This window comes from Rhodnius prolixus, unplaced genomic scaffold, assembly GCF_049639745.1.
Source record: "Rhodnius prolixus isolate KJV_2025 unplaced genomic scaffold, Rpr scaffold_9, whole genome shotgun sequence".
NCBI classification, from domain to species: domain Eukaryota; kingdom Metazoa; phylum Arthropoda; class Insecta; order Hemiptera; family Reduviidae; genus Rhodnius; species Rhodnius prolixus.
In genome coordinates, this window is record NW_027411604.1 from 28,139,015 (window position 1) to 28,153,709 (window position 14,695).

Here is a 14,695-nt window from a genome sequence, read left to right on the forward strand (position 1 = left end):
CTGAATTAAATATCAAATTTGAAATTACAGCAATTCGTTATAACCATTTTCAAACTGGAGGACCCTCATGCCGGCAAAAACGCTAATGAAAAAAAACCTGGATAAAAAGTTTAAGAGAAATTAAAGATTGTAACAAACTTATGAAATGACTGTTTTCTCGAGAACTTAGAAAATCTGACGTGGTAACGCAACGCGAACGTTTCGTTACAAATCTATTGTAGAAACATTACTTTATTCAAAAAAGTACTGACTAATTCAAGTCGATACTGCGCTGGCACATTCTGTACATGTTTACAAGTTATTTTAACATTAATATCCTGTATCATAACTTTTAGACATATATATTAAGAGGCTGTAAATAAGGCGATAATAATCAGATATTAAGAAAGTTATAAAAAAAAAAATAGAAATTACATTAGAAATGAAATCAATATTTCATATAAAATATGTCATATTACGTCATTTATTTCTAAACAAGAATTCAATAATCTAAAGCTAATCATATGATATGGTTTCAAATTATTAAACAGTATTACGAATGTTATTAAAGAAATATTTTTACTATCATTAAATCATATATAAATAATCCTCTTTGGTGGTTATAATATTCAGCTAAATATACAACTTAAATACATAACTTGTGTACATTTAGAGAATGTATTCGTTACGTGAGGAACATGTATTTAACTATTTCCAGACAGGATATAATTAGACTGAATTTGGAACATTAATAAGGATTTTGGATTCTGTCAGATCATTGTCTTAATAAACAGTAACTTTTTGTTTAGCATGGTTACTAAAGATTGAACCCAGAAATAAACAAGTTAGAAGTGGGATTCATTGCTATTTGGTGCTCATTCCTTTAAAATATAGAGGTACAATTGTCTACTGAAATAATTGATTAATTGTGCCTGTAAAGTAAAACGGTTTATTATGTTCCTCAGATTTGGGGTGAACAGTATATTATTAGATCGAGAAGATGCTAAGATTGTTTTTTTCTTAAAACTTGTATTACTACTATTATTATACACCGAATTCTTTCATTCATACTGAAACTGAGTTGATGCCTGTATTTATGAACACTCCAAAATTTTAATTATAACCTGACACTGAACGATCTGTTGGTCTGTACTTGGGAAACAATAACAATGAATCTACATTTGTTTTACACGAAGAAAACTCAAAAAAACTACTATCTACTTGCAAGACTTCTTGAAAGGCGATCAAAATTGACGCTGCTGAAAAACTCAGTACTAATATATAAAACGCTAATAAAACCGATTGTTTCTTATGGACTCGACTATGAGGGTCAACCAAGCATTCCAACTGCTACCAACTCCAAAATGCTCCATAGTGTGCTTCTAACAAAATGATTCATTTCAATCTAAAGGTACCTATCATTCAGCACACTCTCTCATTGACCAGCTTTCATCATCCAGTCAATCGTAACCGTTTCATGAGAGGGTTGTATGTGCGCAAAGAAGAGTGGATATTTCTGGTAACGGACGAGAATAAAGTTTACTTTCAGATCGAAGAGAATGATTTTGTTAGAAGTATTAGATGGTGCTCGCCTCGCAATTTACTCGGCGGTGAGCTTAACCCTTCAGCCGTCACGTCGGATCAGGATTTTTCCCCGCCGCCTGCTGTACGGGCTCGAACCAGCCATTTTGACCCGAGGTGACTGCTTGTGTCATTCATTTCTTAGTGTTTTGACCCGAGGTGATTCCTTGAGCAACATTTTTCTCCTCCAATAAAACTGTTTCCGAAGCAAGTAATTATTTAATTTTATTCAATAAAAGGATTTTTTTTTTGTTATTGCTATTAATATTGTACGAGTATCAAAGTTGCCTTGCCGCCGAGGAGGGTGTAGCTATTGTCCGTGGAGATTGTTCTGGGAGTTGAGTGACCGAAGTCTATCGCCGTCCACCACTTTATAAACAAAAGACCAGATTTACCTGAGCCGGAGAAGAAAGGTTCGAGTATCAAAGTGGCCTTGCTGCCGAGGGGGATGTAGCTATTGTCCGTGGAGATTGTTCTGGGAGTTGAGTGACCGAAGTCTATCGCGGTCCACCACTTTATAAACAATAGGCCAGATGTACCTGAGCCGGAGAAGAAAGGTTCGAGTATCAAAGTGGCCTTGCTGTCGAGGGGGATGTAGCTATTGTCCGTGGAGATTGTTCTGGGAGTTGAGTGACCGAAGTCTATCGCCGTCCACCACTTTATAAACAAAAGACCAGATTTACCTGAGCCGGAGAAGAAAGGTTCGAGTATCAAAGTGGCCTTGCTGCCGAGGGGGATGTAGCTATTGTCCGTGGAGATTGTTCTGGGAGTTTAGTGACCGAAGTCTATCGCGGTCCACCATTGTGTAAAAGCTAAGGGAGCGACCCCAGTGGGAGTGGGGGTAGGATTTAATGCGTATATCACATATAAAAATAATGCTCAACATAAAAATATAAATTACAAAATGGACCGACGCACCTTCCTCAAAAGTTTGGGGCATCAATTATTAGGAAACGTCATTATCAGAAGGTCGCTGAGCACCGTGATCTCACGGGATTTGAAGGTGATGATCAATATTTATTTGCAAGAAGAAAGCGTAACAATTCTTCCGATTACAACAAATGGAGAAAACATTCCTAACCCTAAAAAACGAAGAAGATGCCACATATGCCCTAGTACAAGAGACAATAAATATCCTACTTTTTTGCAGTAACTGTAAAAATTACATATGTAAGATACACTCAGTAACTATTTGCCCTAACTGTAGAAATAATTGTAATGAGTTAACTGTTTTAATTTTAATTGTAAACTGTAAATATTTTCTCTGTTTTTTATTACATGCTAAGCAGCACCTCATTTAGAAATTACATCTTTATGTTATTGATTTTTTTAAAATTTGTATTTCTGTTTTATTAAAGTATAAATAAATGTTTTGTCTTCGATTTCTATTCCCTATAACACGATATTAGTTAGTTTATCCTTTTTATTTAATAGTTTTTAATGCTGGGTCAATATGACCCGAGGTGACGGCTTATGGCACTTCACATAAGGTGACGGCTCAAGGGTTAATAATTGAGAGCCAATTAAGGTTATTACTCCTCTGTCGTCATTATTACTCAATTTACTTGTTACAGCAAATACACATGTTCTAAGGATCTGCAACAAGTGGATATAAAGTCTCTACAAAAAATGTCTTTATTCGTAATTAAACATGTGATTTATTTAGGCCGTGTAAAGCTTCGTTTAAGATAGAGAACATAAACGTTAGAAGGTTGTTGTGCACTGTAACTTTAAGTTTCATTCTCCAACGTTAACAAAGCATAAACGTTGTGAAGTTGTGTGCCCTATGCGTTGGGCAGAATCAGAAAACCTGTTTCACTTTTTTTGGGGGTGTTTTCTGTTTGACGTAGTCGAGCTGAGCGATTTGTCTAAAGGTAACAACATAATATTACGCTATTACGCCTCTGAGCTAGCACAGGAAGTTAATTCTAGAGAAGGAAAGAGATGAGAACTATATTCAAGTGTACATTGTATTTCCAGTTTATTTATTAGTAATTCTCGTATTTGTCTATCAGTAAGTGAAACACAGACTTCTGTAGTTAGTTAGTGCAGTAGTTTTATTCATTTGAGGCATTTTTGAAGGTATTCATTGCTGAGAACATGCAACTAATTAATTTGAAACAAAATTCTATCACTTTACATAAAAGATCATATAAGTGTTAAAGTCACTCATTAATTGAAATTCCACGAGTACAAACTTCTTAAGATATTACATAAATACTTAACTTTAGTCAAGTTAAAAGTTATGATTTCTCTCTCTCTATCCCGATTTATAATTAATGTCCCGATTTATATGTACTTTCACACATATTATACATATACATATATATATAATTGGAAAAATGATTATTACAACACCTTTTATAAAAAAGGTTATATAAAAAAGTTATTTTCCTTCTTATTGTATATTATAGTACGTTTTCTTTCAATAAAGATGTTGATTCATAGTTGTCTTTAAGGTATGAGTTACTATAATGTGATGTGCTACAGTTATTTCTATTTGTCTGGTTTGTTAGAATGCTGCAACAATAATAATCTGTACTTAACAGTGTTGAACTTGGAAAGGATTAGAGCCGCTATATTCTACTTAACTCTATTATCCCATTTTTTTTTTTTAATTATCAGGATTAAAACAAATCTTGTCAACAAAGTAAAAAAATCAACTCTTTTTTTGTAATGAAATCTTCGAAAGGAAACTATTATTTTGTGCTTACATTTATTAGAAATAATTACAGCATTGTGGCTAATTACATACACACAGCAGTTAGATTTAGGACCTGCTCTCTGTAATTAAGAGAAATAAGTAAAAACTGTTGAAAACTTTCGACATTGTCATTCTGTATTACAGACAACTATCGGAGTTAACTATTTCTGCAATATTACATCAACTACAGTATTAAATACGCAACAAACTCTTCATGTTTGTGCGAATGTGTTTGTTAAAATAAAATGTCATCATTCTTGTTAAATAGTGAAGTAGAACGCAATAATATGTATTATTATTTATAAGATAAATATTAACAAAAAAAAAATAAGTTTTCTACCTTCAATACCATTCTAGATTTTACAAGACTAATTTTTATGAAAGACAACCTAATTAAGAAACTAACTAGAATCTCTGTCCCTCTGTAAGGAAAAAATATCTGCATACAGCCATGACTATAACCTGGAATTCTCTGCAGAGTATAAATAGAAAACCGTGACCTCCACTAGATGTCAGTTTGCTAATTCCATAAACTACATATATTTTGACAGCGCTAAAAATTCTAGGATTAAAGCTGTTGAAACATTCTTGAAATCATTTTTGGGTTCTCTTTGCATGGATATTTTCAGTAATATACCTCAATCTCTTTCAAAAAAAGAGATAGAACAAACTCTATCATGAACATGCTCTTCAGAAATCAACATCTTCAATATTTTTTTGATATGTTCCAACAGTAAGGCCCAGTTAAACTAGAAAATACAACACTCAATACTATATTCCTCCATTCAGAACAGTTGTCTATAAAAAAATTCATCCTTAATTCAATCCTCTTTATTCTGGATCTATTTACCTCCATCTTTAATCAATAAAACTCCAGTAGCTTCACTTGAAACTGAATAATTTAGCTACTTAAAGATGACGCCAATTAATAAGTTCAGTTATATTTATTAATGCTATTAATTTTAATATTTAATTAATGACCCAATAATTATTTATATTACATAATTAAGTATTTGAAAGTTTCAAGTTTATAATGTTTTTGGATTCATAACTTTGTACGAGGAAACTGAATGGCTAAACTCCCTTGAGCAATCTCTTTCAGAAAAATGCACTGTTCTTTAATGAAAAGTATTGTGAAATACCAGATTGCAGCGTTAATTTATAGGATCGAGTTTCTGATTTCTTGAATAGAATGTTTTTATCTTCTACCATTTCTGATAAGTGCACTTGTATCTCTTTTTTGAAGCGTTTCTTTTTTCGTCAAAAAATTTATATTTAGGATTTCAGGAAGTGATGAAACTTTACAATTATTACTCTTTTCTGATATTTCACTCAGATTTTTTCCTCCCTTTATTCTAAAGAGCTTCGAAATCTAATCTTAAGCGTTTGGATACTTCTCAGTTTAGTATTGGTCTAAGACAGTGTTCTGTCATCGCTATCCACCGCTGAAATGAATTGTTAGAAGCCGCTAGGAAGTGAAGATATAAGAGCTGCTAGGTTTACTGTACTTTTTACTAAGTTTTCCAATTAGATCTGCAAATAATGCCAGTAAGATGAAATCTTAAGGCTGTTCTATTTTTTTAAAACGGAAAGAAAATTACTATTACCGAATAATGGGGCTTCTATTAGTTAGAATGTCAGCTGCTACAAGTTGCCTGTCAGGGCCTGATAGCAGAGAAGGATTTTTAGACATGCAATTATCAGAGCATTAGGCTGCTCCGGCTGATGCAACATCATTGTGCTAATTGAAAGATCACTTTAGATTGCGTAAAGATAAGATACATTACATAATAAAGATTTTCTAACAAACATCTCAAAAAGATTTAAAAAAAAATGTATATACAATATAAACAAACCAACAGGAAATTACAATTTAATAAAATGCTTAATGTTTAAATTTATCGTAATCATTCATAAATTAATTTATATTTTAGAGATTACTGAATATAAAAAGGAACTTTTTTTTAAAATCAAATCAAGACCAGACTTGTTCCAAAGAAATAAACATTTAATGAACACATCGACCCTTTTTTCCTAAAGCAAATCTGATAGACATTGTGCCAAGCAAAACAAATACCCTGGCTATTTTGTGATAGATTGGAATGTGCGTGTACTTGAAATTAGAAGATAACCAGTTCGAGACCATTGTAGAAATCATATTATATTTGTAAAAGTAAAGTAATTCATGTTACTGTTCGCCTGTGATGTCAAGAAGAAGTAAAGTAACAGTAGAAGTAAAGCTAACATGTGCAGAGACACTCCACCAAAACACCTTAATTAAGTAAATATATTTTTTCTATTTAGACTTAAATTCATGTAGGATTAAGAGAAATTAAGTACATCAAACAAAACAAATCATGGAATACAGTCATTCTGCAATTATTAGAAATTAATAGAGCTGCAAATAGTTCAAGATATTTCACATCAATGTTAGATTACCTAGTCATTAAGAATCTTCTCTCTCAGAACAGTTCAGACATTACTTTGAACTTCTCTTAGAGATCATATTTACTTTGCTCTACTAGAACATATTGCATAAGCTTCTTTATCCTAAGAAGAATAATTTTTTTCCTTATAGCGTAGTACTTGCAAAAACAAATGAACAAATATCATCCGGTTTTAGAATCAGAACAACATTTCTTAATTACCCTGGGAAATAAAGTTGATTCCTTTGAGGAAGGATTTTACAACTTATTTAGCCGCTAGTGGGTTCTTAGAGAGTAGGCGTCTCACATGAAGTGGTACAATGTAGAGTATGGTTCTTTTTTTGGAGTGGCTAATTCATATATCCGAACTGGAGAAAGAGTTCAAAGATAAATAGTTCAAAAGATAAGATAGGTCTAAAACTTGGCAAACAAACAAATAAATTATAACTGAAATTCATCAAAAGATTTATCCGTCCAATTGCGCTTCTTGTTTGAACAAAGTACTTCAAGTTTCCATCCATCCTTAAAGATTGATGTAACAGATTGTATGAACCATTCTCTACACTTGATGAATCAATCTTTGCAAAAGGATCAAAATCCATAACTGGTCAAATAAAAGAAAACATAGAGGCGATGACGGATACAGTCTTTAATATATAATTATTATTGTTTTATGATCAATTTCATTTAAAATATATCCCAATGAATTTCCTGATAATTGACAGCTCATCGGAAAGAACCACCTCCCATGTTCCCTCACCCTAAGAACTTACTATCAAATTTTTGAGCCAAGAGGTCACTAAGTATAGTAAAACTTGAAAAACTATAAATTTTATTTGTTATGTAGAAAATGGCAGTGACATTTCTTTTAGGGGAATAATTCTACAAGAACAGATAATTGCGTTTGTGACTAACATGCACGTCATGTTCTATTTTTTATTTTATTTTTGTTTAAAGTATCGAGTGATGCAACAACTTAATCTACTTAAAAAACTATTTTTTCATTTAAATATAAAAATAGTTCAGTAATGATATACAGAATTTCTAAGATAACATCTTCAATCCTTTGCTTCTTCTCAAAGTAATGTACGATTTTACTGCTTTATAAGAACAAATTTTATTTGATACTAATAACTTCTTCTTTACTTTTAATTATATAATTACTAGAGATGATTTCATCAAACTTTTGTTTTATAATTCATGTTTCCGGCCAAGTGGCTATATACTGGGTGGACAACATATTTTATTTAGTACTTGGAAGATTGCCGATCAAGTTAGGAATGTGTTTTGACAGAGTGTCACGTCTAACCTACATCACGTTCTCTAGTTACTTCCTTCATGGTAATGATGTCTTTTACTTTTAAACATTTGAAAAGTTAACAGACTCGCATTTATCTAAAATAAATAAGAAATTTTATGGGTACAATCAGTTTAGTACGTTTGTTTTTTTCTCGCTTCCTTCCTAAAAGAAAGCATAACGATTTGCGGTCCTCCGAGTGAGAAAAAGTGGTTTTTAAAAATTTGTGTGTGTGGTTACAAAAAACCAGATAGATTCTTTTAACTGAGAAGGAACGTCGGAAATTTTACAGGAAGAAATGGGACATCAAGAAAATTAAAAGAATGTTGATGCAGCCGAACATACGATATCTCTTTAGATTCAAGTACAATAGATAACCGAAGCTCTAGGGAGTAGGCTGGTCTCCGAAAATTCTAAATTTGTTCTCGCCAACACAGTTATAAGACCATTACATTCATAATCTTGGCTTGTCTCCAAGGAGGAAGAAAATAGGCCTAGTTATGTATAAGAAGGTAGTTACGGAGACGAAAGAGCAATCAGGTGTAGGTGCACATCTTTCAAGAAGTCCAATAATAGCTGTTAGTAGCAGTAAAGCTTACTGGATAGTAATAATAGGACTGGCAGATACCAAGAATAGAGGCCTCTAATTTGCTGATGGAGAAGATATTGCACCAAAACCAGAAGCGTTAATGTATCTAACAAAATAACCATCAGAGGCCCTAATCTGCGAAGAACTGCCCTAAACCTATGAAGGTTTACAGGAAGATGCCAGAAACTTGTTATGAGTTAGAAAATGAAAGTTGGTAGCCAAAAATTTGGAAGAATGGCGAAGCACAGTCAGGAGGTGAACTAAAGCTCATTATTGAGCTTTGATAGCGCCTAATAATACCCATATTTATCATTAGATCCGTAAAACTGTAAATATATATAATTTTAAAAACAACTATAATATATATATATAAAGAATGGTATCACCTTCATTTCAAATTATACATCAAGTTATAAGATATATCTTATGATGACAAAGTGAACTGTAAGAAGCTACCAGAAAAAGAAAATGTAAGAGACGGCATCTAGATTTAATCCTTAAGTTCCGCGTGGGAATCCAATATGATAACCTCTGAGCTAATCCTTTCCTGCTATTTTATTATTACTATTATGATTATAGACGCCACACTCGCGGTTAGAGGCGAGGCCCACAAAGCTAAGATGTATTGATGGTTTGTGGGTTCTATTCCTGGTCTAGGCCTTGGATTTTATTTAATAGTTAATATAAGAAATTTATAGTGAAGTATGTTTGTTAACTATCTTCGTCCACGACACCTGCTTTGAAGTTGGATAGTAAACCGTATCTAACAAAAGGCATTATTAAATGTAATTGATTTATTTATTGTGCGCATCGCCATTATTATTATTCTATAAGTTAACCCAATGTATAATATTAAGAAGTGAGACTGACTAAAAGTGAACAGAGTTTAAGAAAAATCATAAACTTTGTTTAGTAAACTAAACAAATTGAATTAGTTGATCTTTTGAGATCATTGCTTACATATTATACGTATAACTTGTATTTAAATTTCAGTAATAGCTAGTCTTTATTTCTAAGTACTAAAAACCATTACAAATTTAGTTGAGAAATCAGTATTTATTTAACAAACCAAATTATTGTAACTTAAAAATTCGGTAGTCATAAACAGGGTTATTGCAGAGTTTAGCTCGATATTATTACAAATTATCAGTCTAGATTTATTTATTTATTTCGAATGTTGAACAGGGTGAATTGATGACCACTATAAAAACTTCTTCTTCCTAACCTTTCTCTGTTTATTTTGGAAGAAACAAAATTAATAGCAAGTTTATACACGTTATGTTTGTACGCACTTAATTTAACTATACTTTCGCCCGCTATCTATTTATATGTAATTTTAAAATCTCTCTTGTAAAGTAAGTTGTGATGTAATTCATAAAGTTACGTATTACTTATTTGGCCAAAGTTTTTTGTAGTATTATGGGATGGGATAACATAGTCATGATAGTTCATCCAGATGATCGTTTCTCTACCACAATTGGTGATAAACATCAACTAGTACGCTTCTCCAATAGTTCGCTCGAGTCTAAACGTTCTTTTCATTTTTTCTAACTTGTATTTTTATCCGTTGTAGCTGATAATATTGCCTTTTAGAATTTTATAGCCTCTTAGAATGCAAAATTGGCGGCTACTACTGCTGTTAGATGAAGTGCATGGCTTCTGTCAGAAAAGTGTTCCGCAATAACTGCCACATTTTTTGACGCCGTTTCAGAGTTTTTCTTCAAAATATGAAACTACTGAGACCAATTCAAACAATGAAGTGTTTTAGCTCTTAATAATGAACTATGTTAAGAACGCTATGTATCCATTGTATTGCAGAGCTTTATTGCTTTAATTTAGATTTGTCAGCCCTTTTTGGGGATAAATTGAAATCATATTCATCGCCGATATCGCCTAATAGGTCTGTTACCTCTTATATCTTCATTTTACCTTCTTTTCTGTTGCAGAACCAGCTTATAATTGTATAGTGAAGTCATTATTACACAGATTAAACAGAGGCCTGCATCGATCTATCTTTTTTTGACATCAATGATCTAATCGCTCTTTTCTTCAAGTTAAAAATAATTGAGGCATTAGACATTACTCACACCCTGGATTTTAATAATTCAAAATAGTCCTGTCCCTGTACTTCTGATGGTACATACCCTTTCAATTTCTAATTAGGTCTACCAATCTTATAAATGCAATATTTGTTTCAATTGTTAACTAATTTCAGCTTCATACTATTATTAATGTAAACTGATTATTGCACATAGAAGCAGAAAGGGAACAAATTTAGTGTTTTTGATGACGTAAGAATAATAAATATATTTATATGTAGAAATAAGTGAGGGGTTAATTGGAAAAGTTGAGGAAGTTAGATATTAAACGGTGCACAAGAAGTGAATGTATGTCATGAAATCACAAGTTAGTCTCTATGTACGTATTTAATAATAAACGGTGACCACTATTACAGCTTAGTACTTCTCAAAGAGAATGGGTCACTAATCTACTACCATTGTACATTGTCTTCGGCGCTTTCAATTCACTTTAATGTTTTTTTTTTTTTTAATTTTATTAAAGGATTCCTTTTGCTAATATTAATTTAAATATGTAAATAGGTTATGCAATTTAATATGTAATTAAATTAATAGGTCATGCAATTATCGAATTAAATAGAAAATAAAGCTTTTAGAAAGGAAGAAAAGAATCACTTCCATGTAAATCACTGTTCTGCAAATATTTTGAAGCGCAACAATTTCAGAATCACCTTTACCCTCTCTTAATTACTTAATTTTCTCCTTCAGTCTTCCGCTTTTGCTTACCATCACCCCTATGTCTTTTTATTCATTCCACGTTATTTTCTCGTCCTTGACTCCTCCACTTTGTTTAAGCCTGCTGTTAACAATGTTTCGTAGCTTCATTGCTCAGACATTCAAATTAGCTTGGAGCTTCTCTTCGCTCTCCACTACCAACTCAAGCACATCAGCAAACGCGAAAGTGGCAAGTGTAATTGAATGTAGTATAGGTCGAATTCTCCCATAATACTCGCTAGTCCTAAATAAAAAAATGGTAACGTAACCAACCTCTTTTAGATATCTTTATTCAATCATTGACTGTATTCGCTAATGCAGAATCTTTAAGAAAAAAGAGAGAAGTAATGACTTGTCGCAGAGCAGCTGATCCTTGGGACACTGTTATCTTTCTACCCAACTTTTCTAATTCATCCTTTTAATCCTCTTCTCAGTGAAAATTAATTAATGAATCATAGAATTAAGAGCAAAGGAAACAAGATATTTACAAAAAAAAGAAAGAAAGATTTTCGTGACCTTTAACCTCTGATTTCCGGTAACGCGTACACGAGATTCTGTGAGACTTTTGAGCCAACTAATAAAATGCCAAAACAAAGATTTGTTCAAGTTTATAGCTATTATCGTCCATTATGAGATTTACCACTTAATAATAATAATAATAATAATAATAAGTTGTTTATTGGCATTTCAAAATATACTCATAAAAGTAATTTTTCCTTTTTTAACATTTAAGCATGGACTTTTCGTCCGACTACTTGAAAGAGATTTACCACTTTTGTTCCCTAATTTGACTAAGCTATAAATGTATTATATTAATTGCAGATACTTTGTCAGCACAGTGCTACAGTTTCAAATACATCGGGCGCTGTGCAGAGCAGCCCTAAAACAAGCACATCTCAACCCAAGCGATCCATTACATAAATGTGATATTTATCGCAGTTCGGCCGCTGGTCGTTTGTTAAGGTATTTTCAAAATAATACTCCACGGATTTCATTTCTTTTCCATTTTCCAGTTTTATTGACATTATAAATTATTAATGTTGCAGTAAAATCATGTCAAGAGGTTCATCAATACCGTGGCAAGAGGCGTTGAGAGAAGCGACAGGTGAAACTCGTCTTGACGGCAGCGCCCTCCGCGAGTACTTTGCTCCGCTAGAAGATTGGCTGAGAAATGAAAATCTGAGAACTGGAGAAACAGTTGGTTGGCTTTACGGTAAATAATTACACGCTCATTGTGCTCTTTAAAATAATTGTAAAAAAATCCAAGTAGAAAAATGAATTGGAATCCCATTATTTCCACTTATAATTAGAAATCATTACCAGCTCTTGCTTTCAGAAAAGTTTTACAGTTTTTTATCTTACAGCTTTTAAATTTTATTTTAATGTAATCAATTAATGAAATTTCCTCTAATGCATCCAGTTTTTTTAATAATAATATAGATGCTGCATTTTCGTCTCAACATTGGAAGGGGATAAAATGTGTGTAGGAACACTCGTCAAAGACAAAAATTTAATGTTATTATTTTTGTACACTTAATGTGTATACTCCGTAAAAATTAATGAGAACTAAAATGAACAAAATCCTTGTTTAGCGGGGTATTTCGCTTTGGATTTCCACTCTCTATTAAAGTTGTCCCTCGATCCAGCAGTTATTTATAAATCATCTTCCAGACATGGAGCTTTCATTCTACGCTTATCTCTTTTTTATTAAATTTTCTTATCTGTTTACAGATGGTGATTACTGTAAGCATAGTATTGAAACAGCTAACTTACAAGTTTTAGGAGGATTTTACAACAGTGCTTTGATAATTGAAAATAATTCATTAATGATTGTAATATTTACGATTACTTTATACATTTTGTTCGGCTCATAAGCTTAACGCCATTAATTGAACAATTCTTTGGATAATCTTTCAACAAAATTTCAGAATAAGTTTTGTGTAAAGTACCTACTTACTTATTTATTTATATAAATTTTATTTACTATTTATGCCATGTTATTTGTAAATTTAAGACTTCTGTTTTTTCCCTTATAAATGTCGAACTGCTTTTGGCAGAAATCTAGGTAAAGTAAGCTTTTGTTTACATTTTTCTCCTAACGGATATTTTTTATATTAAATACATGAAAATATTTGTTATTGTTAAGTAGTGTTTTGTATTTAAAAATATTATCAAACTTATTTTACTATTATCTAAAAAAAATAGAGAAGAGTATAAGATAATTGTACATGTTTTGTGTAAATACTAAATCTACATGTAAATTATGTTAACAATTCTCCTTTAGAATTGCAGTTTTTCTCTTAAAAATGTGAATCAATTTTGTAATTAACTATTGCTATAAAATAAACATGTTTAATATACCTCTATTAATTTGTTTTTGCCACAGGTTAATTTCTTTTTAACCCAATCAAATATGTAAGTTCACTAATATTTTTATTAATTTAAAAATTTAAATATTCCTATACAAACAACTATCGACATTTTGTAAAAATGTCGATAGTTGTTTGTATAGGAATATTACAACCAAATTTTAATCAACTTTAAGAATAAATTTTGATAAAGTAAATAACAGAGCCTTACGAGAATTGATTAGGAGGGGTTCTTTAATTGAATGGAGGAAAATGAGATATTACCCACAATCGTACATACGAGGGGCGATCATCAAAGATTTCCTCTGACCCACTTGCTATTTATCAAAGGACGCTGATTCTGCACATGTGTAATGATGTCTCTTTATAGGTTACGTTTCATCGCAGAACTGATAACTGGGCTTGATTTTCCAGGTGCTGAAATGTTGTGAGATTTGATAATGGACCCAGTCGAATGCAGAACAGTCATTAATTTCATTTACTTCAAGAGACCGCACCCCAAAGGAGACGTGCGACGAGATGAATGAGATTTATGGTGATAATTCCCCATCACTGATGTAGACAAGAATTGGTATCATCAATTCAATTCGTACTTCGGTGCGAACAGTTCCAATTACAGGGCGACCCTACTGTGCTATTGATGAACACGATCATCCAGCAAGCAAAAATTTTGGAAAATGGCCACCTAGCCCAAAATGTCCAAGAGACGTGGTGGCATGCTCACCAAAGGTGTCCGCCTTCTGCAAGGCAATGCACCAATTCATATGTTATCCAAATGAAAGCATGCTCTTGAAGAGATAAGCGTGTGTTCATAGGTGGCACAAGTAGCAGTGCAGCAAGTAGAATAACGGTAGAGAACAGCTGTGGAGGGCAATATTTCAGACGAACTGCCCACTTCGAACCAACTTCCAACACTGTACTGACTTACCCAGACTTATATTACTACGTAAGGACTAAC

General features: G+C 32.3%; 1 protein-coding gene across 2 annotated transcripts in view; it reads left to right on the forward strand.

The window, feature by feature from the left end:
- The window catches only part of LOC141454296 (angiotensin-converting enzyme-like), a 116,095-nt gene that overhangs the window by 87,634 nt on the left and 13,766 nt on the right, over positions 1-14,695 (forward strand). Inside the window, exons 11-13 of one of the 2 annotated variants that reach the window (XM_074128398.1) lie at positions 12,191-12,331; positions 12,415-12,581; positions 13,100-13,734. The exons of the other annotated variant lie outside the window; for it this stretch is intronic. Of the exons in view, the coding sequence (XP_073984499.1) occupies positions 12,191-12,331; positions 12,415-12,581; positions 13,100-13,242 (451 nt within the window). The 3' untranslated portion in view covers positions 13,243-13,734. Of the gene's footprint in view, positions 1-12,190; positions 12,332-12,414; positions 12,582-13,099; positions 13,735-14,695 lie in introns of those variants that run through there. 2 annotated transcript variants of the gene reach the window in all.